Source organism: Bos javanicus, chromosome 15 (assembly GCF_032452875.1).
Source record: "Bos javanicus breed banteng chromosome 15, ARS-OSU_banteng_1.0, whole genome shotgun sequence".
NCBI classification, from domain to species: Eukaryota; Metazoa; Chordata; class Mammalia; order Artiodactyla; family Bovidae; genus Bos; species Bos javanicus.
The window spans coordinates 75,472,341-75,498,421 of NC_083882.1; the positions used below are offsets into that span (position 1 = coordinate 75,472,341).

At 51.1% G+C, this 26,081-nt stretch overlaps 1 protein-coding gene across 9 annotated transcripts in view; it reads left to right on the plus strand.

The window, feature by feature from the left end:
* PRDM11 (PR/SET domain 11) overlaps positions 1-26,081 on the plus strand; it is a 95,928-nt gene that overhangs the window by 15,801 nt on the left and 54,046 nt on the right. For 4 of the 9 annotated variants that reach the window (XM_061381229.1, XM_061381230.1, XM_061381232.1 and 1 more), the window contains exons 2-4: positions 24,584-24,708; positions 25,056-25,159; positions 25,738-26,000. In XM_061381229.1, the coding sequence (XP_061237213.1) occupies positions 24,590-24,708; positions 25,056-25,159; positions 25,738-26,000 (486 nt within the window). In that variant the 5' untranslated portion in view covers positions 24,584-24,589. The other 5 variants (XM_061381223.1, XM_061381228.1, XM_061381231.1 and 2 more) reach the window with 5 other exon arrangements.

Genomic DNA, 26,081 nt, shown 5'->3' on the forward strand with positions numbered 1-26,081 from the left:
GAATTATTTCCTGAGAGGCGAGAAGCACCCACGCTGGCCCGGGGCCCGGCCCTTTCCCAGCACCAGCCGCAAACGCTCTCAGCAGCCAGAGGTGGCAGGACAGAGAGTGGCTGCTTCAGCTGAGGCCATGTGCCCCTGCAGGGGAAGCAGCTTTCTCTCTGGGCCTGTCCTGTGGTGTGGGCGGGGGTCTGCAGCCACCCTGGGGACCCTGGGTGCTTCTCCGGGGAGGCAGGAGAGTAGCCATCATGGGATGCGTTTTAAGACTGGAGGAAGCGAGGCTCTGAAAGGCACAGGGGGCTAGTCTGAACTGGCGGCTGGCAGAGGAGAAACTGGAACCCACTCCCTGATTCTCCCCGTAGACCTTCCACAGTCATGCTGCAGGTCACACCGAGGACACTGAGCTGGCCCAGCTTTGAGTTAAGAGCACGGATGCTGGTGTCAGAAGAGGAAGATGGGCTGGGTCCTGGCTCCACAGGAACTGTTCATGTTTACTGAGCACTTACTATGTGGCAGGTGCTATGCTGTCTTGACTCATATCTCACTCAATCCTCGGAATAGCCTCAGGAGATAGACACCATTATTATCTGCATTTAGTGGGGAACCGGCACAGAGAGGTGGCTTCCCGTGGTCATATCGGCAGTGGGGTGGGGGTGGGGGCTGAAGCTGAGACTGCACTCCCAGCAGAGGGGCTCAGAGTTGCCCGTTGGACCACGACAAGCCTCTCACAGCCGGGAGAGTGACACCCGCCTGTCTTATCCTGGTAGCTGAGCCATGGCGGACCTCGGTGTGCATCTGTTGGGAATAATTGTGTGAATAGATGTGAGGCTTTGGACAAGTGACTCGGCCTCTCTGAGTGGCAGGAAAGTAAGGGGCCACCTTTTCTCCAGCGTCGAAGGGAAGAGTACCGCATGGAGGTGTTTCAGAGTGCTGAGGTCAGGGCTGGTCCATGGCAGCTGCAGTCCCTCTGGGCAGATGGTGCCTCCAAGTGGCTCTGAACCATCCTGGGAGTTGGGGTGCGGCTCTGAGCTGTCTCACTGGGGGGGATGGAGGCAAGTTCTGTCTGCATGGGTGCCTGTGGGGTGTCACCCATGGCTGGCATTGGGCTTCCTCTGGGCAGAGCCTGGGGCCAGAAGGGCGGAGGGTGAGCCCTGTGAGCGGGTGCGTGCAGACCCCTGCATTCCTCTAGGTCGCTCACAGCCAGCTGGGTAGCTCCCTCCCTCGTTTTTCTTGTCATTTCCCCGTGCCTGTCTTTCATCTAGGCTCCGGGAGGCGAGGTGACTCACCCAGGTTCCCACAGGTGTGGAGCATGATTCCAGGCCTCACCCACCGCCTTCTGAGGGCCCCCTCCAGCTCCTCACTGTGGGTTTCAAAAGTGGGGCAGGTGCCTGGGGCAGAGGCAGATCAAGGGCCCCTGGAGGTCTCCTGCATGGCAGGAGCCCGCATTCTGGTATGCTCCCTTGGTGGGCAGCTCTGACGGTAGGCTCTCTGCAGGGGGACTCCGGGGATGCCGGGGTCCATCCCAGGATCTGCCGTAGATCTGCTGGGTGGCCCTGAGTAAGCTGCTGCCCTTCTCTGGGCCTGGGCGTACAGCCATGTGAAGTGGGACCATAGGGCTCACTGCTGTTCTGCCCTTCCCTTTTAGGGGTATGGTTTATGCCTTAGCACCCAGACTGGCATTTTCTCAACCCCTTTTGAAGACACTAGGCTACTGGGGACTCTCAGCCTTGCCAGTTGGGGGACAACTGGACTTGGAATCAAGGACCAGGTTCTGGTCCCAGACAGTCCTGGGACTGTGAGACGCACATGGCAGGGCGGGGTGGGGCTTGCCAAGGAACTCCACTGGCTGCACTCCCCCGGGTGGGCCCTGGGAAACGGGTTCGGCAGACAGCACCCCCGCATGGGAGGCAAGCACTGATTCTGGAGGCTGCAAGATCTGGGTTTGAATACAAGCTTTCCCACTCACCTCTGGCCACCCACTTGGCCTTTCTGAGCCTCAGTTTCCTCACTGGTGAAACAGGAGGTGACGTGGTCCCCCTAAGTTGAGGTTAGGATGACGTGCAGGCATGTCTCCCCAGCTACCTGCTGACACTTAGTTGGTTCCCCAGTGGCATGCACGGATCTGTTGAAGGGTTGGAAAATTGGGGGGAGGGGGGTCAGAGAAAGTTCCGGAAGCCTCTGGAGGCTGAGTCCAGAAATAGAAGACCCCAGAGGCAGAGGCTGCTGAGGGCCAGGCTGGCCTCCGCCAGCCCCCAGGAGGCCACAGTGAGCTGGCAGCGGGGGCCTCCCCTCCCTCCCCGGGCTGCTGGCTGCATAAATTACTCGGCAGCCTCTGGGCTAATTTTACCTTCTTGGTTTTCATGAATCATTTCCCATCCGGGGGCGTGTGCGAGGAATGGAAACGGCTCTGCCAGCTGTGTGCCCGGGCGCCAGCCACAGCGAGGCGCCTGTGCGGAGCCCTGCCTGCGTGCTCAGAAGCAAGGACTGGACACCCTGGAATCCCCCAAAGGGCCCCCGAGGGCCGGCTCCTTCCAGCTGTGTCCCTGTGCCTTTGGGTTATGATTTTGCAGGCCTTGGAGCTGAAACTTGGGCTGAATCTAAATGAATTTAGAATCACATGATTGTACTGTGATGGACATTTGGGTCTATTTTGACCCTTAGCGGTAGAGTGATTCAGCAGAGAGACCCCTGTGACCTGCTGGGGTGCTTCTCTGTGGCCCAGCTCTGGAAGTTTGCAGGAATTTTCATAGTCACAGAATACCAGAGCTGGTCGGCTCTGGCTGAAAGTCCAGCCTAACCACCTTGGGTAAACTGAGGCTCAGAAAGAGGAAGGAATTTAGCTCAGGAAAGTGACTTGTGGAAGAAGTCAGGCTAATGGCTGTTTACTGACTGCTCACCATTTTGCTCACAACACCTCTCTTTGAGTATTATTATCCCCATTTTATGGAGGGGTAACTGGAGGCCCAGAAGGTGAAATAAACTCCCCAGACGGCACAGCTGTATGTGGCAGAGCCATAGTTTGTGGAGCCCGAGTTTTTCCTGACTTCTACACCAAGCTGCCTCTTGGAGTGGGTTTATAAGCTCACTGTGAGTGCTCCTGGAAAGCCCCAGCTCACCCTCACGTTTTCTTCTTCCCTTCACCAAATGTGTATTGAGCCCCTGCTGAGAGCCGTTCTGGGCCATTCCTGGGTGCAGCCAGGCTGGACAGAGGCTGGCGCCGGTGAGGCCCCTCCCCAGCACCCCATCTCACCCGAGGCTGAGTTCCCAGAGGACAGCGTCTACACAGCACTTTGGTCTCTGCCACACACTCAGCGGCCCAGCCCAGGCAGGAGGGACACGGGTCCGCCGGAGGTGTGGAAAGTAAGTGCCCTGCCCATTTGGCCACCACCATCCAGCCCTGGCAAATTGTTGCCATGTGGGACCCCCTGCCTGGCGTTGCGAACGCTTCCGATTTTCCAGAGAAGCTGCACATCCGTGTTTTCACACGAAATCTTCTGTTTCTTTAGAGCTGGCACCCAAAGCAAAAATAAAAATTGGAAGAAAGTCAGCCATCCGTTTGTAAGCTGTGGATCCATACTTCTGCTGCCTCTCTCTAAGCCTGTCTCTGGTTAGAGCAAGGTCTTGTTCTAATCATTCCTCAGGGGCCACCTCTCTGAGGAGGTCCCTTCACTCCCTGCCATGGAAGACCCTACCCCACCTGCAATTGCCGTTTATCACCCTCAGCACTGGACTGCCACCCTGGAGTGGTGGAGAGGGGCGTGGGCTTTGACCTGGAGAGTCTCTAGATAGTTGCTTTACATCCTTGTTCAAGCTACTTAACTTCCTGAGCCTCCATTTTTTTAAATTTGAAAAAACAAGTACAGTAAAATTGAACTCAGAAGATTGTTGAAAGGAGTAAATACAATCAGACAGAAACCCCAGTTAAGCAGAATTAGGCAAAAGTGGAATTTATGGGCCTAGCAAAGTGAGGAGTTCATGCGTGTCCACAGCTTCAGGCACAGTTGGATCCAGGGCTCACACAGCGTCATCAGGACTCGGCCTGTCTGTCTGACTCTGCTTTCTTCTGTACTGGCTCCACTCACGGGCAGGCTGCTGGACTCGGTGGCACAGTGGCTGGCTGCCAGCAGATCAGTGCTTATGTTCTATTCTTTCAGCGCCTCCTCTTCCCAGCAGGTTCCTCCAAAGCCCCCAGACTGCAGCTCTTGATTAGCTGGGCCCTTTTCCCTTCCCTGCACCGTTCCCTCTGCTGGGCAGATGCATCTGCTGTGGATCAGTCCTCGGGCCAATCAATCAGAGTGAAGCATTTCAAAAAGGGGGCTCTCCTTTTCGAAAAGGACACCCGGGGGCTTGGTGCCAGAAGGGGGAATGGATGCCAGCAGGGAAGCCTTCAGACATTCTTTCCGGGCTGCAAGCCTCATGAGGGCAGGGACCTAGTTCAGCCCGGGTTCCCAGCACCTAGGACAGTGCCTGGCACTCCACAGCATGCAAAGGTCAGGAGTGAATGAATGGATCTCCTCCACAGCCCGTGTAGGACCCCAGGCACAGCCTGGCATCAGCCACATCCATACCCCTCCTGCTCCTTCCTGGAAAACCAGGATGAAGGTCTTGCATCCTTGGTCCTTGCGATGTTTACCCCTGTGGAGTGTAAGTGCCTCCTCAGTGTGGAGCTTGTCAGCCCAGCCCAGGAAGCCCCAGAACACCGGTTGGTGCAACTTGACATACAGTCATTATAATAATTAGTAATCGCAGCACCTGCCTTCACAGGTGTGCTCTGAAATCAGCTCACTCTTTATTTACTTCTTTACTGTCTGTGTCCGGATCATTTATGCTTTTTACCGTTGCAAGCTTGAGCTGCTGCTAGAGACTCGGTTTCCTCAAGGGTAAGACAGGGATAGAATCCACCCTGCAGGATTGCGGAGAGGGTTAAGTGAGATAAAAAAAAACGTGGAGCTCCTGGGCCAAGTCCTGGCACAATGGAGGTGCTCGAGAAGAGCCAGGTTCCCTTTGAATCCCCTCAAATCCAGGTCCTAGTGTGTGAATAAACCCACATGTGTAAGCCGTTTCATGGGAATGTGGGAAGATAGTTAATTCTTCACAAGTGGCCACTAATGGTGCACTCATACACATAAATCACACCTGTACACATATTCAGTTAGGAAAGAACCCTGATCTCTTGGCATAGAGGCTACATGTGGCCAAGACTCCGTGGATCAGCCAGACAATTTATTACCCCCAGCACAAGAATCAGCAGACTCATCAGCACGGTGGCACCAGTTATTCTGCCCCCAGGTCTCACGGGGCAATATGATGGGCCCAGGTGGGCACTGTAGGTTACGCCGCACTGGAAGGACTCAGGGCTCAGGACTTGGCACCTTTTGTAGCCAGCAGTAATCAAGTCAGTTCCCCTTCTCTGGGGAGCGAGCAGTTGTGTGGTATTTGTGCTGTGTTGCCACGACTGGCTTAGTTACCTGTGTGACTAGCTACGGAAACGGCTTAGGGTGGGAGGGTGGTGCGGGCTTACAGTATGACAGACTCTGCAGGGGATGCTCAGGGCCCATGGTGGACCGCCCCTCCCATCACACACACACACACACACACACACACACACACACACAAGCCTTACTTGTCCCAGGCCATCTCACACACACACACCTTACTTGTCCCAGGCCATCACACACACACCCACACACACACACGCCTTACTTGTCCCAGGCCATCACACACACACCCACACACACACCCACACACACGCCTTACTTGTCCCAGGCCATCACACACACACACACACACACAAGCCTTACTTGTCCCAGGATGGAAGGGTGGCCTGGCTACCTGGTTCCCTGTTAGAGGTATCCGTGCGTGCTCAGGGATGATATACACCATGGCTTCCAGCCTCTGGCAATGTAGATTAGTGCTTCTCAGACTCCACTGGGCATACAGGTCACTTGGGGAGCCCCCTGTTTTAAAGCAGACTCTGATTTGGGAGGTCTGGGGGTGGAGTCCCGGACTCCGCATTTCAAACAAGCGCCAGGTAATGGCCCTACTGCAGGTCTGTGGACCACACCTGGAGAAGGAGGGATTTAGGTGACTTGTGAGGTGTCTTGTAATTCTGAAATTCTGGGCAGAATTGGGTAAATAAACTGGGTAAGTGAACAGCCAGAGAATGGCAGGGCGAGATGGAATAGGGAGGAAAGGAGGGAGCAGAAGGGGACGGCAGGAGAAGTAAAGGCTGGGGTCAGGCCCACCGGGCCCCGCCGGCCCTGCAGCCCGCTCCCTCCACAGTCTTTCCCCCTCCCTGGTCTCGTGGTGCAGACAGTGGTGCCCCTTTCCTTTCAGCCAGAACAGCACATGGTGTTTCATCAGGGTCCTACCCGGTGGTGTAGAGGCTTTAGGGATCGGTGGAGGAGTGTAGCGGCGAGGATGCCAAGGACACCACCGTGGAGAGGGGCAGGGAGAACAGAGCTGGGGGAGGGGCTGCCACGCGCAGGCTGGGTGGTGGTGGGTCTTACTCTGGGAGGTCTTGAGCAAGTCACTGCCTCTGGGCCTCCATTTCCTCGTCTAGAAAGGAGGGCTTTGGGCCAGGTTTCCCTGGTGGCTCAGATGGTCAAGAATCTGCCTGCAGTGCAGGAGACCTGGGTTCGGTCCCTGAGTGGGGAAGATCCCCTGGAGAAGGGAATGGCTACCCACTCCAGTATTCTGCCCTGGAGAATTCCATGGACAAAGGATCCTGGTGGGCTACAATTCCTAGAATCCGAGAAGAGTTCAACAGGACTGAGTGACTAACACTTTTGAAGCCTGGGTGCATCCTTTCAGCTCTGACAATCCGTAGGAGGCAGTGAGATGTGAGAGCCAGCACTGGCTCTTAAGAGCCACAGGTGGGACCTAGGGGCAGATTGCTTACAGACTCTCTGCCTTCTGCATTAGCATCATAGAGGTAAGGAGCTGGGGACACCAGAGGACACGTTGGGTCTCCAGCATCTGTCTGCCGCCCAGCCAGCAATCAATGCAGAACATTAAATGGATGTACATATCCAGGCCTTTGCCCATCAAGACCTTGCCTTCCTCCCACTTTGGCCCCTGGTGGCTCAGCCCAGAGGCCCTATGCTGCTTGTAGCCTGACCCCCCCTGCACGCACACCCCCTTCTCCCCCAGCCTTATTTGGCTGTGGTTGACTTGGTGCTTGGAATCCTGGGGCCAACTGGGTCTCAGGGAATGGACTTCAGGGTCCCCTTCCATGGGGACAGAGGGGGTCAGAAGGAGTCCCCCACCCCTGTCCACCCTCTGTCTATCAGCAGATACCACCTCCCGTTCTGCACCACTTGCTGCCATGCTGGAAGTGGCGGGGGTTAGGGCAGCCTGGGACTAATTTTTTAGGCTATAAATACTGAATGTACTCTGAAACATTTTACTATGCAGAAAAGATAGAAGAATATAATAAACTTCCATGCGTCTGTCAGCCAGCCTCAACAGTTAGTAACTCTTAGGCATTACTAGGGCTTCCCTGGTGGCTCAGCAGTAAAGAATCCACTTGCAATGCAGGAGACCTGGGTTCAATCCTTGGGTCAGGAAGATCCCCTGGTGGAGGGCATGACAACCCACTCTAGTATTCTTGCCTGAAAAAATCCCATGGACAGAGGAGCCTGGTGGGTTATAGTCCACCCCATGGGGTCACAAACAGTCGGACAGGACTGAGTGACTAAGCATGCACACATGCGTTACTGAGCTATTTTTTTAAGTTAGAAATGCATGGATCTGGTGTACAACTCAGAAGTAAGTCCCTTTCCCCGCTTGAGCCCTCAGTCTCAGGAGCAGTGGCTGTCATAGCCTAGAGCCATTCTGTGCATGCATGAGCACAGATAAATGCATATGCTCTCCTAATTTTATTAAAATGGGGCATGTTTATTTTATAAAACACACATTAATGTAGCTTTCTCATTTTGTATCAGACCCCATTCTGGGTAGATAACAAATATTAATTCATTTAATCCTCATAGTGCTATTAATATCCTCAGGCACAGAGAGGTTAGGGAACTCCTATGACATCACGCTCATTTAGACTGAAGGCAGGAGGAGAAGGGGACGACAGAGGATGAGATGGTTGGATGGCACCACCAACTCAATGGACATGAGGTTGAGTTAACTCCAGGAGTTGGTGATGGACAGGGAAGCCTGGCATGCTGCAGTCCATGGGGTCACAAAGATTCAGACGTGACTGAGTGACTGAACTGAACTAATGGCATCACACAGGGGTTGACCTCATTGGGAGTTAAACCTGGGCAGCTTGGTCTCAACCACCATTTTTTTTTTTACTGCCTCTCAAATTATATATATAGTCTTCTTTACCTCGGGATTTTGTTTTCACTACGAATTATGTAATCCATCCAACAAATGTGTGCTTAACTTTGCACTAGGCATTCTTCTAGTGGCAGGGGATATAACAATGAACAAAACAGACACACGTCTCTGACCTTCTGGATTTTACATTCTAGTCAGGGAGACAGCCAGCCAGTAATAGAGATAAGTACTGCATATATTTGATGGTGAATGGTGCTCTGGAGGAAAATGAAGCAAGGAAAGAGGGGTAGAAAGCGTAAGGGAACCGCAATTTTATACAAGCGACCGGAGGATGTGATATTGAGCAAAGGGCTGAGGGCATGAAGGGCTGAGCCCTGCGGGTCCCTGGGGGGAAGAGCATGCCAGGCAGAGGGAACAGCCTGTGCAAAAGCTTGAGATGAAATGTGCCTTGCCGCAGGCTGTGCAGGGCAGCCTTTGGGGCTGTGGTGAGAGTGAAGTGGCCTGGGAGGAGATGAGGTCCAGAGTGAGTTGGGGGTGCGTACCGATTGGGTCTGGCTGGCATGCCCCTGAGGAGCTTTGCTGTTTGCTCCGTGTGAGATGGGGCTCCAAGGAGGGTTTTGAGTGGGGGACCATTTGATCTGACTTAGGTGGTCACAGGTTCATCCGGCTGTGGGGTGGAGAATGGACAGTAGGGGCGGAGTGGAAGCAGGGGGTGGAGTTTGTTCCATTGCTTCCTCCTTTGAAGAAACTGCCTGTAGCGTGGATACACTCTCATTTACTTAACCAACCTCCAGATGGACACAGTGGTTGGTCCTTGCCATTCCAGACAGTGCTGCAATGAATACCCTTACCCATGTGTCTTGGAGAAATTCTGAGAAGTGGAATTGCAAGACCAAAGGTCATGGGTATTTTTTGAAAGGTCCCCAGTGCCAAATTGCCTTCCCTAGAGGTCCAGTTTATGCTCCCAGCAGCAGTGCATTAGAGAGAGCTCAGGTTAGAGCATCCGGTAAGATCTTGGGCTTGGCGTGCTAAGTTGCTTCAGTCAATTCCAATGCTATGCGACCCCATGGACTGTACCCTGTCAGGCTTCTCGGTCCAGGGGATTTCCCAGGCAGGAATACTGGAGTGGGTTGCCATGCTCTCCTCCAGGAGATCTTTCTGACCCAGGGACGGAACGACGTCTCTTACGTCTCCTGCTTTGGCAGGTGGGTTCTTTACCTCTAGTGCCACGTGGGAAACTTAGGGAGAGGGTGGCTGGGGGTGCCAGCCTGATTGGACCTGCGGATGGGGGTGGAGCCTGTACCTTTGGTGGGACAGGGTACCAGTGAGGATGGCCAGGGCTGCAGGTAACAGAGACCCCATCATAGTCAGGCTTGAGTGAAAACATGTGACGGGAAGTGCAGAAGTAGGGGAGATTTTAGGACCATTTGATTTAATGCCTTAACCAGGTTGATTAAAGTCTCCACCTCAGGGATGCTTTCCAATACCAAACAAACCACGCTCTGTCCTCTGATTCTTCGGCACCAAGTGAAACGAACGATCCAGAATAAACACAGAATCCCACAGGTTGGGGACCCACTCCCTCATGATTGTCCCCACTCCGAATGCCACTTGCAATTCCTGGGCCACCCATGCAATACTTATGACCAACATAAATCAGGGATTTCCACGACCTCCTCCCCAGATGCTGTAACTCCCAAGAACAATTTGCAGAACTCAGGAAGGTGCTTTACTTACTATTTTTGGTTTACTGTAAAGGATACAACTCAGGAAGAGCCAAATGGAAGAGCAAGGCATGGGGAGAGGGGTGTGGAGCCTCCATGCCCTCCAGGCATGCCACCCTCCCAGCACCTGGTGTGGTCACCAACCAGGAGGCTCTCTGAATCATAAGGATTTTTGTAGGGGACTTCCCCGGCGGTCCAGTAGTTAAGATCTCACCTCCCAACGCAGGGGTTGTAGGTTCAGTCACCAGTCAGGGAGCTAGGATCCCACATGCCTCATGGCCAAAAAAACCAAAACATAGAAATAATATTGTAACAAATTCAATGAAGAGTTTAAAAGTGGTACACATAAAAACATCTTTAAAAAATAGAATTTTTATAGAGTTCGATCTTTGCCTCCTCTTACCCTTCTCCCCGATCCCTACATCGGTGGATGGGACTGAAAGTTATGACTCGAGTTTCTTGGTCTTTCTGGTGATCAGCCCCATCTTAAGTCCATCAAGGGACCCCATTCTATGTTACCTCATTAGCATCGACTCAGGTGTGATAGCAAGGGGCTCCTTGTGACTAACAAGACACTCTTAGTGGGAAATGCCAAGGGTTTTAGGAGCTCAGGTCTTTAAGACAAAGACCAAATATGTTTATTACTATACCACACCTCTCCACTACTTGCTGTGCTAGCTTCATCCTAGGGGGGATTCCTGCTGGGGTCTTCTGCAGGATGTGCCTGCCATTTGCAATAATGGCTTTGTGCTTTCTCCAGAGGATAGGACAGTCATTCCCATGAGGGAGGTGCAGCATCTGAGCAAAATCTGGTTTCATTAGTGGGAGGAGAGGGGGATCCAGGTAAGCCACCAACAGTAAGAAGCCAGCTCATTAAATAGGTGCCATCCTTCACCAGCTTCTCCACTTGACTCATGAACCTTGACACTGTTTCTTCCAACTCCTTATCAAAGTCTTACCATGAAGGAGTCAACATATTACCTCCAAAAGATTCTTCAGGAGGAACCACCTTGGGAGTGCGTGTTCCACAGCCCCCAACCAGCTGCACCGCTGGTGCTCAGTGAAAACTGATGTGTAGATAAAGTCCTGAAGCCAGATCTGTTGTGACTGAGACAGGAGCCTCGACTGGCTGGACCTCAGTTCCCCCAATTGCAAAATCAGAGGCTGGATGGGGTTAGAGGTCTCCCCTTGGGAACTCCTTGCCCTGAGAGCCCCTGCAGAGTTTTTTCTTTGTTTTTATCAACATATAGAAAAGTAAAAGTGTGACAATGTATTTTCACAAACTTAGAAAATGGGACCAATACTCAGATAGGACCAGTCCTCAGATAGACATAGGGCGTGACAAGCATCCTAGAACTGCCTTTCTTGGCCCTTTCTAATTGTTTGCAAGGATAACCAGTTACACCTTTAACCACCATAGTTTTGACTATTTTTAAATTTTATATAAATCGAGCCGCAAAGCACGCACTCTCTGGGGTCACGTTTCTTTCTAAGCATCATGACTCATCTACTCTACAGCGTGCAGTTGTGGCCCCGTTTCATTTCTGCATAGATTCTATCCACCAAGCTAGTTTTTGAACATAGAGAAGTATAATGAAAATCGCGTGGCTCTGTGTAATCAGCAGGACAAGTGATTGAACCACGTTAGATTTCTTTGCTTTTGCTTAGAATGATAGCAATGAACCTATGTGTTCACCCAAGTTCTCACATAACCTATAAGAACATTAGGAAAAGGAATGAATTATTACAGAGTCCATGCAATATGTTTCATGGACAAAACCTTTCAAATGGGAATATAGAAATTAAAACAGAGGTGCTTTGTGGTAACAATATTGGGGCCTTTACTGCTCAGTTGGGCGATGGATCGATTCATTGATCCAGTGTGTATCAAGTGGCACATATATGACACTTAGATGCCTATCTTTAATCTAGATTCCTCCTTCCTCCCAAAAAGTTGGTTGTGCATGCTTGAGTGCTAAGTCACTTCAGTCGTGTCTGACTCTTTGCGACACCATGGACCGTAGCCTGCCAGGCTCCTCTGTCCATGGGATTCTCCAGGCAAGAGTACTGGAGTGGGTTGCCATGCCCTCCTCCAGGGGATCTTCCCCACCCAGGGACTGAACCTGGGTCTCTTAGGTGTCCAGCGTTGCAGACAGGCTCTTTACCACTAGCACCGCTGGAAGCCCTAAATAGTTGGTTAGGTCTCAGCATCTAATGCCAAGTGGATAAAGATAGAAGAACATTAGTTATCATCTTCTCTGGCAGTTTCTCAACTAAATGAGTAAAAAGAGTTCTTTTACAATTTTTTTTAAGTGATGTAGGCAAAAAAGAATGAAAACTCTTTAACGTAAGATCCGAAACTAATCACTAATGATATCCCAAAATATATCCTCCCAGACCTGTGTTGCAAATCCGTATAGCTAAATACACATTTTACATGCAATTGTTTTGTATCTATCTTTTCGCGACTTTCATTTAAAAAATAGACTTTATTTTTTAGAGTAGTTTTACGTTCACTGGAAAATCAAGCAGAAAGTGGAGAGTTTTCCTACGCTCCCTGCCCCCCACCCCCTTCCCCACAGTGGACAGCAGTGTCAGTCTTAGGACTAGCCCAGACTCCAAGAGTTGGAAGTGTTTTGGGACCCATCAGTCCTCAGCTACGTGGCTGGTCCAGGGGCTACCCCAGCAGGCATTCAACTGTTGGTTATACAGTTAAACCCAGAGGCATGTACATTTGTTACGACTGCTGAAGCCACACTGACATCATTATCATGCAGAGGCCACAGTTTACATTAAGGCTCACCGGTTTATGCATTCTGTGGGTTTGGACAAATGGATAATGACATGTATCCACCATTATAGTATCGTCCAGGGTGGTTTCACTGCCTTAAAAATCCTCTGTGCTCTACTTATTCACCCCTCCCACCCTCCAACCCCTGGCAACCACGGATCTTTTTGCTGTCTCCATAGTTTTGCCTTTTCCAGAATGTCATAAGTTGGAATCATACAAGATGTAGCTTTTTCCGACTCGCTTCTTTTACTTCATAACTTTCATTTTTCTTTTAACAGTATATTGAGCATGTGTTTCCATGTCAATAAGTATTCTTCTCAAGCGTTGTTAGTTGCTAATATTTCCTTGTATGTTGTGTATTAACTTCTGTGTTTGAGGTTTAAGTTATTTCCTTTTTTTTTTTTTTTTTTACTACTAAAAATAGTGTTGCAGAGGACAGCCTTGTGGGTAAATCTTTGCACACAGCTTAATCATGTCCTTTAGATAAATTATTCGATTTGAGCTTGCTCCTACAAAGGTTTTGCTGATTTCAAGGCACTGCCAAATTGCCCTGCAGAAAGGGTACATCAGTTTCTATTCCAGCTGCTAGAGTATGTGGGGTATTTCCCCACATACTTGCCAACTCTGACTGGTATTGAGATTTTTAACCTTTGCCAGTTTAATAAAGGAGAGATGGTATTTATTTGTTTTAATTTATATTTATTTGAGTATTAAAGTTTTGTGGTTTTCCATAAAGCATACTGGCCATTTGTCTTTTTTTTTTTCTTTCTTTTACAACTTTTCCATTTTTTTCTATTGGAATAATCATCTTTATAGCATAGGTTTATTAAAAGTGTTTTTCTATTAAGGGTATTGACTGCTTGTAAAGGCCTTCTTTTAATGTCAAAAAAGGTCACCAACATCACCACCTAATGTGCTGTGGCTGGTTTTGTTTTTTTTTTTTTTTCATTTAGTCGTTAAGTCATGTCCAACTCTTTGGGACTCCATGGACTGTAGCCCACCAGTCTCCTCCGTCCATGGGATTTTCCAGGCAAGAATACTGGAGTGGGTTGCCATTTCCTTCTCCAGGGGATCTTCCTGACCCAGGGATCAAACCCGCGGCTCCAGCTGCATCTTCTGCATTGCAGGCAGATTCTTTACTGCCGAACCACTGGGGAAGCCCCATACCTAATGTGTGCTACACTTTTAAAATAATGAATAAAATGGATAAGAAGAATATGTATAGAGTACTTATTTCTATGCCAGGCACTGTGCTGTGTAAAACAGCCCTGTGAGATAGGATCTGATATCTGTCCCATTGGACAGATGCGGAAACACAGGCAGGAGTGGGTAGGGAATTTTCTCAAGGTTACACAGCTTGTGAATGGCTGTGCTGGTATCAACTGAGTAACAGCACATGTAGTGGCAGAGCTTCTGTGAGTCAATAACACTTTTAAATAAATTTACCTTTTGTTCATCACAAAGTATCTACATATTAATACATTTGCAAATTCATCTGATGTATAGGCGCTAGGTGTATAATTTATTTTTTCTATAGGCAGTGCTTGCTGGACATATACATCCAACAACTCCCTGTAATAATTTCATGCTTTTTCCTGCTTACCCCCCACGGTCTACCATTAAGAACCATGTCAGACATTTTATTTTTCAGGAGGAGGAAACTGAGACTCAGGGCCAGGCAGGACCTCGCTCAGGGACCCCTAAAAAGTTTATGGCACAGTCAGGACTGAGACCCAGGGCTTGGGACCCAGCCCATGTCACTGTGTGACTCGGGTAGCCCCCTTACTACACGTCCCTTTGTCATCAGAGGAGACAATGCAGGATGCTTCGGGGGTGCGAGGCCCGCCAGAATCTCATGGTGCCAGCCTCTAGGGTACCCCAGTGGGTACAGACTCCCAGTCCCTCTGGCCACACTTGCTGCCGGGCATTCCAGGCCCTTGGCATCCTGCCAAGGGTGAAAACGGAGCTGCAGGCTCCTGAGCTGCATTCTGTCCCCTCCTCTTGGGCCTGCATCTCATTGCTGGGTTTGCAACATGCCTAATCTCCGCGTGTGCAGACTCCGAGGAGCCAGCTGAGAGGGAGCATTGCCAGCAGCTTGGGAGTCCTCCACGAGGCCTGCCGACCACCCCTCCCCCAGGTCCCTCCCCAGGCAAGCAGAGCCAGAACAATCCGCAGAAACGGTTGCTGGAGCTTCACCTGGCTCCGGCCTTACAGTGCCTGCTGACATGGACCCAGTGAAGGACATACGCCTGTGCTTTCCCTCTCTTCCCAAGGAAGTCCATTCAGTCCTGTCATATCCCATCTTCTCCCTCCCTGCCCCCATGGCCCTTGTTACAGATACAGAGGATTGTAATACATGTGAGTCACATAAGTGAGGCTTGATTCCGCTTCTCCTGGGAGCTGGACCCCTCCAAGAACGAGGAGAACGCAATTGTGTAGTTAGTCAATAGGTATCAGTAGTGAGTGTTATGTAACCCGTTGTGTTTCCCCTTTTGCCTTTGCTGCCAGGAGGCTCAGAACTGAATGGAAAACTAGATCACCAACCATCTTACAACAGATTCTGGGTATAACTAGCATCATTCCTTCTCCACGAGGTCTCTGGTTGTTCAGTTGTCCTGCTGAGTATGGATTTATGTTATAAATCATCACAATTTTTTTAAAAAAAAGAATGGGATGAAGGTGGGATATAAATGAAAAATAAGACCTGAAAGGAAGTGGTCCATAGACATCTCACTTTGAGATTCAAATGAATGCTTTTCTCATAAAAGGATGGTCTCCGCAGGGCCATTTCAGACTTACAGAAGTGTCTGTGGGCCATGTCCCTCCATCTCTCTCTTGGTCTCTCTCTCTCTCTTTCCATCTTTTTTTCTCTGATTTCCTCTCCTCTCCCTCTTCCCCTCCAGCCTTCATTCTCTTACTATTGCCTACTTCTCCCTCCTTTCCTTTCCCCCTTTGTCTCTATAACCTCCCTCCCCTGTCTCCTCCCTCTTCCTGCTCACTCCCTTGCCTCTGGCAGCCAGTTTACTGTTCAGTTCAGTTCAGTTCAGTCGCTCAGCCACTCAGTCCTGTCCGACTCTTTGCGACCCCATGAATCACAGCACGCCAGGCCTCCCTGTCCATCACCAACTCCCAGAGTTCACTCAAACTCACATCCATCGAGTCAGTGATGCCATCCAGCCATCTCATCCTCTGTCCTCCCCTTTTCCTCCTGCCCCCAATCCCTCCCAGCATCAGAGTCTTTTCCAGTGAGTCAACTCTTCGCATGAGGTGGCCAAAGTACTGGACTTTCAGCTTTAACATCATTCCTTCCAAAGAACACCCAGTACTGATCTACCTTCAGAATGGTCTGGTTGGATCTCCTTGCAGTCCAAGGGACTCTCAAGAGTCTTCTCCAACACCACAGTTCAAAAGCATCAATTCTTCAGCGCTCAGCTTTCTTCACAGTCCAACTCTCACATCCATACATGACCACTGGAAAAACCATAGCCTTGACTAGACGAACCTTTGTTGGCAAAGTAATGTCTCTGCTTTTGAATATGCCACCTAGGTTGGTCATAACTTTCCTTCCAAGGAGTAAGCGTCTTTTAATTTCATGGCTGCAGTCACCATCTGCAGTGATTTTGGAGCCCAAAAAGATAAAGTCTGACACTGTTTCCCCATCCATTTCCCATGAAGTGATGGGACCAGATGCCATGATCTTCGTTTTCTGAATGTTGAGCTTTAAGCCAACTTTTTCACTCTCCACTTTCACTTTCATCAAGAGGCTTTTTAGTTCCTCTTCACTTTCTGCCATAAGGGTGGTGTCATCTGCATATCTGAGGTGATTTATATTTCTCCTGGCAATCTTGATTCCAGCTTGTGCTTCTCCCAGCCCAAGGTTTCTCATGATGTACTCTGCATATAAGTTAGATAAGCAGGATGACAATATACAGCCTTGACGTACTCCTTTTCCTATTTGGAACCAGTCTGTTGTTCCATGTCCAGTTCTAACTGTTGCTTCCTGACCTGCATACAGATTTCTCAAGAGACAGGTCAGGTGGTCTGGTATCTCCATCTCTTTAAAAGAATTTTCCAGTTTATTGTGATCCACACAGTCAAAGGCTGTGGCATAGTCAATAAAGCAGAAATAGATGTTTTTCTGGAACTCTCTTGCTTTTTCCATGATACAGCAGATGTTGGCAATTTGATCTCTGGTTCCTGTGCCTTTTCTAAAACTAGCTTAAACATCTGGAAGTTCACCGTTCACGTATTGCTGAAGCCTGGCTTGGAGAATTTTGAGCATTACTTTACTAGCGTGAGACAGTGCCAAAGAATGCTCAAACTACGAACAATTGCACTCATCTCACACACTAGTAAAGTAATGCTCAAAATTCTCCAAGCCAGGCTTCAGCAATATGTGAACCGTGAACTTGCTGATGTTCAAGCTGGTTTTAGAAAAGGCAGAGGAACCAAAGATCAAATTGCCAACATCCTCTGGATCATGGAAAAAACAAGAGAGTTCCAGAAAAACATCTATTTCTGCTTTATTGACTATGCCACAGCCTTTGACTGTGTGGATCACAATAAACTGTGGAAAATTCTGAAAGATATGGGAATACCAGACCACCTGATCTGCCTCTTGAGAAATTTGTATGCAGGTCAGGAAGCAACCGTTAGAACTGGACATGGAACAACAGACTGGTTCCAAATAGGAAAAGGAGTACGTCAAGGCTGTATATTGTCACCCTGTTTATTTAACTTATATGCAGAGTACATCATGAGAAACGCTGGACTGGAAGAAGCACAAGCTGGAATCAAGATTGCCGGGAGAAACATAAATCACCTCAGATATGCAGATGACACCACCCTTATGGCAGAAAGTGAAGAGGAACTAAAAAGCCTCTTGATGAAAGTGAAAGTGGAGAGTGAAAAAGTTGGCTTAAAGCTCAACATTCAGAAAACGAAGATCATGGCATCTGGTCCCATCATTTCATGGGAAATAGATGGGGAAACAGTGGAAACAGTGTCAGACTTTATTTTTCTGGGCTCCAAAATCACTGCAGATGGTGACTGCAGCCATGAAATTAAAAGACGCTTACTCCTTGGAAGAGAAAGTTATGACCAACCTAGATAGCATATTCAAAAGCAGAGACATTACTTTGCCAACAAAGGTTCGTCTAGTCAAGGCTATGGTTTTTCCTGTGGTCATGTATGGATGTGAGAATTGGACTGTGAAGAAGGCTGAGCACTGAAAATTTGATGCTTTTGAACTGTGGTGTTAGAGAAGACTCTTGAGAGTCCCTTGGACTGCAAGGAGATCCAACCAGACCATTCTGAAGGTAGATCAGTACTGGGTGTTCTTTGGAAGGAATGATGTTAAAGCTGAATCTGATCTGATTACTAGCGTGTGAGATGAGTGCAATTGTGCAGAAGTTTGAGCATTCTTTGGCATTGCCTTTCTTTGGGATTGGAATGAAAACTGACCTTTTCCAGTCCTGTGGCCACTGCTGTTTTCCAAATTTGCTGGCATATTGAGTGCCGCACTTTCACAGCATCATCTTTCAGGATTTTAAATAGCTCAACTGGAATTCCATCACTTCCACTAGCTTTGTTCGTAGTGATGCTTTCTAAGGCCCACTTGACTTCACATTCCAGGATGTCTGGCTCTAGGTGAGTGATCACACCATCGTGATTATCTTGGTCGTGAACATCTTTTTTGTACAGCTCTTCTGTGTATTCCTGCCACCTCTTCTTAATATCTTCTGCTTCTGTTAGGTCCATACCATTTCTGTCCTTTATCAAGCCCATCTTTGCATGAAATGTTCCCGGTATCTCTAATTTTCTTGAAGAGATCTCTAGTCTTTCCCATTCTGTTGTTTTCCTCTATTTCTTTGCATTGATCGCTGAGGAAGGCTTTCTTATCTCTTCTTGCTATTCTTTGGAACTCTGCATTCAGATGCTTATATCTTTCCTTTTCTCCTTTGCTTTTCACTTCTCTTCTTTTCACAGCTATATGTAAGGCCTCCCCAGACAGCCATTTTGCTTTTTTGCATTCCTTTTCCATGGGGATGGTCTCGATCCCTGTCTCCTGTATAATGTCATGAACCTCCGTCCATAGTTCATCAGGCAGTCTATCTATCAGATCTAGGCCCTTAAATCTATTTCTCACTTCCACTATATAATTCTAAGGGATTTGATTTAGGTCATACCTGAATGGTCTAGTGGTTTTCCCTTCTTTCTTCAATTTCATTCTGAATTTGGCTCATGAGTAGCTCATGATCTGAGCCACAGTCAGCTTCCAGTCTTGTTTTTGTTGACTGTATAGAGCTTTTCCATCTTTGGCTGCAAAGAATATAATCCACTGATTTCGGTGTTGACCATCTGGTGATGTCCATGTGTAGAGTCTTCTCTTGTGTTGTTGGAAGAGGGTGTTTGTTATGACCAGTGCGTTCTCTTGGCAAAATTCTATTAGCCTTTGCCCTGCTTCATTCTGTATTCCAAGGCCAAATTTGCCTGTTACTCCAGGTTTTTCTTGATTTCCTACTTTTGCATTCCAGTTCCCTATAATGAAAAGGACATCTTTTTTGGGTGTTAGTTCTAAAAGGTCTTGTAGGTCTTCATAGAACTGTTCAACTTCAGCTTCTTCAGCGTTACTGGTTGGGGAATAGACTTGGATTACTGTGATATTGAATGGTTTGCCTTGGAAACGAACAGAGATCATTCTGTCGTTTTTGAGATTGCATCCAAGTACTGCATTTCAGACTCTTTTGTTGACCATGATGGCTACTCCATTTCTTCTAAGGTATTCCTGCCCACAGTTGTAGATATAATGGTCATCTGAGTTAAATTCACCCATTTCAGTCCATTTTAGTTTGGTGATTCCTAGAAGTCGACGTTCACTCTTGCCATCTCCTGTTTGACCACTTCCAATTTGCCTTGATTCATGGACCTAACATTCCAGGTTCCTATGCAATATTGCTCTTTACAGCATCGGACCTTGCTTCTATCACCAGTCACATCCACAGCTGGGTATTGTTTTTGCTTTGTCTCCATCCCTTCATTATTTCTGGAGTTATTTCTCCACTGATCTCCAGTAGCATATTGGGCACCTACTGACCTGGGGAGTTCCTCTTTCAGTATCCTATCATTTTGCCTTTTCATACTGTTCATGGGGTTCTCAAGACAAGAATACTGAAGTGGTTTGCCATTCCCTTCTCCAGTGGACCACATTCTGTCAGATCTCTCCACCATGACCCACCCGTCTTGGGTGGTCCCACAGGGCATGGCTTAGTTTCATTGAGTTAGACAAAGCTGTGGTCCTAGTGTGATTAGATTGACTAGTTTTCTATGAGTATGGTTTCAGTGTGTCTGCCCTCTGATGCCCTCTTGCAACACCTGCTGTCTTACTTGGGTTTCTCTTACCTTGAACAAGGGGAATCTCCTCACTGCCACCCCTCTTGACCTTGAATGTGGAATAGCTGGAGTTTACTGTTAACATCTCTTATAAACCCTCAGCACTTGGCTCTTTCCAGGGCCCTGACCCCGTCTTTGTCTCATTGATTTCTCTGGGCAATTTTGATTATTTCCATTTTGCCAAGGAAGACACTTGGAGAAGGCAGTGGCACCCCACTCCAATACTCTTGCCTGGAAAATCCCATGGATGGAGGAGCCTGGTAGGCTGCAGTCCATGGGGTCGCTGAGAGTCAGACATGACTGAGCAACTTCACTTTCACTTTTCACTTTCATGCATTGGAGAAGGAAATGGCAACCCACTCCAGTGTTCTTGCCTGGAGAATCCCAGGGATGGGGGAGCCTGGTGGGCTGCCATCCATGGGGTTGCACAGAGTCGGACACTACTGAAGTGACTTAGCAGCAGCAAGGAAGACACTAAGGCCTAGGGCATTGAAGTCACGTGCCTGTGGTCGCACAGTTTGTGCTTTACACTTATCAAATCCGAGCTCCAGGCCTCAGGAATCTAATTCCCTCACACTCTCACTTTCCCTCACTGCCTCTAGATACCAGCTTCACCTACCTTGTCTAGTAGAGGTCATGAGAAAGTGCCCCAAGAAGAGGGTTCAAAACAATATCCCACCCACCCTGTCACCCCCTTGACATCTCTTATAGGGTTGAGATTCTCAATGGGGACCGAAGGACATATTAGTGGAGGTGGGGTGAGTTATGACATGGTTCATTTGTCCATTTATTCCCTAGACAAATATTTATTGAGAATACGCTGTGTTGCTAGGCCAGGCTGAGACCAGGTAAGGAGAGCCAGTGTAAAATTTAAGGAGGCACTCAGTCTCAGGTACCAATCCTGCAAGTGCATGACCCTGAGAATGAGAGCTTCCTTAACATTTATTTTCTAGTGTCTTGCTTGTCTTTCACTTATTTCTGCTGGGATGTCAGACACTGTTACAAGTGCTGACCATTCAGTGGTGAGCAAAAAGGCCTGCACTCTGCCCTTGGCGAGCTTCTAATCTATTATGGGAAACAGATATCAATCAAACAATCATGTTAAAAAGAGACTGTTCTAAGGATGACAGGGGCCATGAGTAAAGGGACATAGGGCTAGAGAGGATATTATGGGGGGTGGCAGTGAGAGCTGAAGGATGGGTAGGAGTTTTCCAGGTGAAATGCAGATGGAATACAAAGCAAATTCACAGGCTCCCTGGCAAGGTGGAGCATGGGGTACAGGTGGAGGATGCCGTACAGGTGTAGCCGGGGGTGGGCCGAGGGGCTAGAACAGGAGAGCTCAATGCAAAATGGTCCCCACCAGTCAGTTCCTAATAGAGTGCTAGAGTTTGCAAATGACTGATTTAAATCCAATCCAATGGAGAGAATTCAAGGCCACTCCTTCATGACATCACTCATACCCACCTGCCCAACGAGCTTTCTACAGTTGATGTGCAGAGATGGTGACCATATCCCTCCAATTTCGTCTCCGTCCATTTAACACAGAGATGTTTGTGATAGAACCTAATACTTGCCACATTTTCCCAATGAAGAAATGGGAGCACAGAGAAGTTAGAAAACCCACTGTCTTAGCTCAGGCTGTTATAACAAAATGTCATAAACTGGTGTCTTAAACAGCAAACATTTATTTCTCACAGTTCAGGAGGCTGGGAAGTCCAAGATCTAGGTGCTGGCTCATTTGGTTCCTGGTGAAGGCTCTCTTCTTGGCTTGCAGACAGTTACCTTCCCACTGCCCTTACCTGGTGCAGAGAGAGAGAAGGAGGGAGCGAGAGGAAGAGCACTCTGGTGTCTCTTCCTCTTCTTAAAGGGCACCAACCCTATTAGATTGGGGCCCCATCCATATGATCTCATTTAAACTTATCACCTCCTTACAGGCCCTCTCTCCAAATATAGGCACGTTGAAGAACATTGAGTCCTTAACACCTGCTCAGGGTCCCACAGCCAGTCACAGGGGTTTGAACACAGGCAGCAGAGAAGGCAATGGCACCCCACTCCAGTACTCTTGCCTGGAAAATCCCATGGATGGAGGAGCCTGGTAGGCTGCAGTCCATGGGGTCACTAAGAGTCAGGCACGGCTGAGCGACTTCACTTTCAGTTTCATGCATTGGAGAAGGAAATGGCAACCCACTCCAGTGTTCTTGCCTGGAGAATCCCAGGGACGGGAGCCTGCCGTCTAAGGGGTCGCACAGAGTCGGACACGACTGAAGTGACTTAGCAGCAGCAGCAGCGGTGGATGCTGGGGGCCCAGACTCCTAAACTCTAGACTAACTGGCTCAGAATGTGTTGTGTGTGCATGTTGTCCATCCAGTTGAGAAGTGAGCCTCAGAGCAGGGGTATTCAGGGATCCCTTGAAATTGCATTGGGTTCACCCTGCAGTCCAGAACCCACCTGGAATTGGTGATTTCAATGATCCTTCTGGAAGAATGGGCTGAGGTTGTGGCATAGAAGTGAACCAGTCCAGACAAGATGTTTACCTTTGGGGGTCCTCCTGTTTCCAATGAACTCAGAGGAGGCCCCAGGCTCCAGTGAGGACGTCACCACGAATGGCTTGTGTGACCTTGGGCGAGTCACTTGACACACTTCCAGCCCCAGGTTCCTGCCTCGGTGACCACCGCCCCACCTCCCCCCACAACCCCTGCCACCATCACTGGCGGCTGGGGGCCATTTGGTTGGCCAGCCAAGATCCTGGCGTGAGGCCCTTCGCAGATGCGGGTCGCCACCCGATGCCGCGCAGGTGGGGACGGGGCGGGCTTGCGGTGCGTGGCTGGCAACTTGAGTGTCGGCGGCGTCGCTCTGGCCGTGCCGTAGGCCGTGCAGAGTGGGCTGCGGAGGCTGGGGGTGGGGGGGACCCGCGGCGGGCCACGAGGCGCTCTCGTCCTCCCCAGACGCCCCGCCGGGCGCCCCCCAGCCCGCGTGGGGGCCGAGCCCCGCGGGAGGGGCTGGAATCCCTCCCAGGCGGGGAGTGGCGGGGGGGGGCCCTCCCGAGCGCCCGCTTCCTCCCTCTCCCCGCGCGCCCCCCTCCCGGCCGCCAGCCAGCTACGTGCCCCCGGGGCCGGCAAGAAGCCACATGCCCCCGCAAGGAATGCCGGGCCCGGCGGGCGGGCGGGGGGCGGGCGCCGGGCAGGGCCGGGCCGGCCCGGGAGCGCCCCGCCGCGAAGGTTGGTGAGAGGCGGCGGAGGGCGAGCCCGCGCCCTTCCCGGTCCCCAGCGCCGCCCCTGCGCCCGGCCGGTGCGCCGCGCGGGCCAAATCGCAGCGTCTCACACTTTCCCCGCCGGACCCGTTGGTGGGACGACCCGCGAGCTCCGGGGGCGGGGGTGCCCGGGGGACCGGGGGTGGTGGGGGGAGGCTGGGGCGGGGCGGTTCGGCCGGACCCGGGCCGCCCGCGCCCCCCTCCCCGCGGCCCCCCTCCAACACGTCCCCGCCGGCTCGGAGAAGGGGGCAGGCCGGCACGTCTCCCCACACCCCTCCCCGCTGCCGGCGGCTTTGGGGCCCCGGTGGGGAGCAGGGGGCTGATTAGCAGAGGAGCAGGGGTGTGGCCAGCGGGGCCCCGGGTAGTGAGTCACACACGCTGCTCGCCCAGTCCCGGGGCCGAGCGCGCTCGCAGCCCGAGCTGAGCGCTGCCCTGACCCGAAGAGTGTCCCCGGGCTTGGCATGAGGACCCTGGGGTGCCAAGGGAGGGGCTGAAGCCCAGCGCGGTGGTGGAGGAGGGCGGTAAGCTGCGGGCTAGGGAGACTCCCCTAGAGAGAGCTGGGTGGGGCTTGGAGTCAGGGCCGCCCACGCGGGGACCCCCCCACCCCCTCAAACCAGGCCCCGCCTGTACCTGCTCTGAGCTGGCAAAGCGTGCCTGGCTGCATTCCCTGGCAGCCCTGGGTGAGGGGCTCTGCAGCCAGGCGCTCAGGGCCCATTTCATCTGCCTGCCCCGCTTTGGCCCCCACTGGACTTGAGCGGATCCCCCCCCTGTTTCCCCACGCTGCAAAGTTTTGTGCGGAGGCTCCTATGGGTCCCTCATACCCTTTGCCCTCTGGGCTTGGGGTCCAGGCTGTGCTTCGAAGCCCTGCCTCCTGGCCTGAGCTCCTCCCGGCCCCTGACCCCATGGGGCTGGTGGCTCCAGTCGTCCCCAGGACCAGCCCGGGGTAGAAATGGCATTTCCTCTTGGCCCGGCTACAGCTGTTTTTGTTGTCTGTGTTCTCAAGCGCTTCCTCTAGGGATGGCAGGGAGGGTAACCAGACTCCATGGGACCCCCCGCTTGCCCTCTCGCCACTCACCCCTCTTCCCCTGTCTCTTTGATCCTCTTCCTGCGCTCGTCCCGCCTTCGCGCCCCCAGGACAGAATGACTGAGAACATGAAGGAGTGCTTGGCACAGACCAAGGCGGCGGTGGGGGAGATGGTGACAGTGGTGAAGACAGAGGTCTGCTCTCCGCTCCGGGACCAGGAGTGTGGCCAGCCCTGGTGAGGCCCCAGTGTGGGGACAGGCGAGGGAGGAGGGGGGCATCGCCCGGCTGGGTTGATTGGAGACCCTGGGAAGAGAGCTCTCTCTTGCCCTCCTCTGGGCAACTCCTAGGACCAGGGGTGGGCACGGGCTCTAGAAAAACCCAAGCAGTGACCCAAGAAGGCCTGAACCCAGGTCTCAGGACCCCTGTCTTTCTACTATCTGCTGCATCAGACGAGCAGGCTGCCTGGGGTTCCTCTACCTGCCCCATCCTTGTGGCCTTTGGGCCAAGTTCTTGGCTTCTCTGCCCACCAGCCTCTCACTCTGATGGCTTTGTGCTTTCTCTACTGGCCCCTGTCCTGGCCAGCTCTAGGAGATCAGACCCCTCGGTCATGGAAGTGGAGCCCAGGAAACTGAAGGGAAAACGTGACCTCATCATGCCCAAAAGCTTCCAGCAAGTGGACTTCTGGTGTAAGTGGAGCTTGGGGCTATTCCTGACCATGCTGACCATCACCCCCACCCCCACCCCATCTCTGCTTAGGGGATTTGCAGAGGCAACTCTGACGATAGGCACTCACCTATTGTGTACATAAGACACAGGTCCAGGCCTCAGTGAATCCTCACCCTTACCACTGAGCTGTCTATCATTTGGTCCCATTCTCCAGGGGAGGACACTGGTAGGTTTGGTGAGGGTTAAGGATCTCCTGGCTCAGCTCCCCCGGCTCACAGATGCACACCCATCTGACTCCAGTCATGGGCTTTCTTCTGTTGTGTCAAATTTGAAACAAAGGGGGCTAGTGGCTTCCTTGGCATTGACAGGTGTGCCCCTTGAGTCGCCAGGGAGGCGGGTGGGGTATCGCTACTGAAGATGCAGGGGCCTGTGGCTCTGGGGGTGGAGCCAGGGCTGGGACTCGTGAGTCTCACGCTGTGTGCTTGCCACTGGTCTACACTGTGCTCAGGGTGGGTTTCTCATCAGCCCCTCAGCCACCTCATGGGGCTCTCTCCCTCTGCAACAACTGAAGCGCTCTTTCCTCTTTCCATCCCTGCAGTCTGTGAGTCCTGCCAGGAGTACTTTGTGGATGAGTGCCCGAACCACGGTCCCCCAGTGTTTGTGTCTGACACGCCGGTGCCCGTGGGCATCCCAGACCGGGCCGCCCTCACCATCCCCCAGGGCATGGAGGTGGTCAAGGAAGCCAGTGGGGAGAATGACGTGCGTTGCATAAATGAGGTCATCCCCAAGGGCCGCATCTTCGGCCCCTATGAGGGGCAGATCTCCACCCAGGACAAATCAGCTGGCTTCTTCTCGTGGCTGGTGAGTGTCTCCTGGGCTGTGCCTCGGTAAAGGGTGCCGCGAACATGGAAGGAAACCAGCAGGGGGAGCCATATGCTGGCC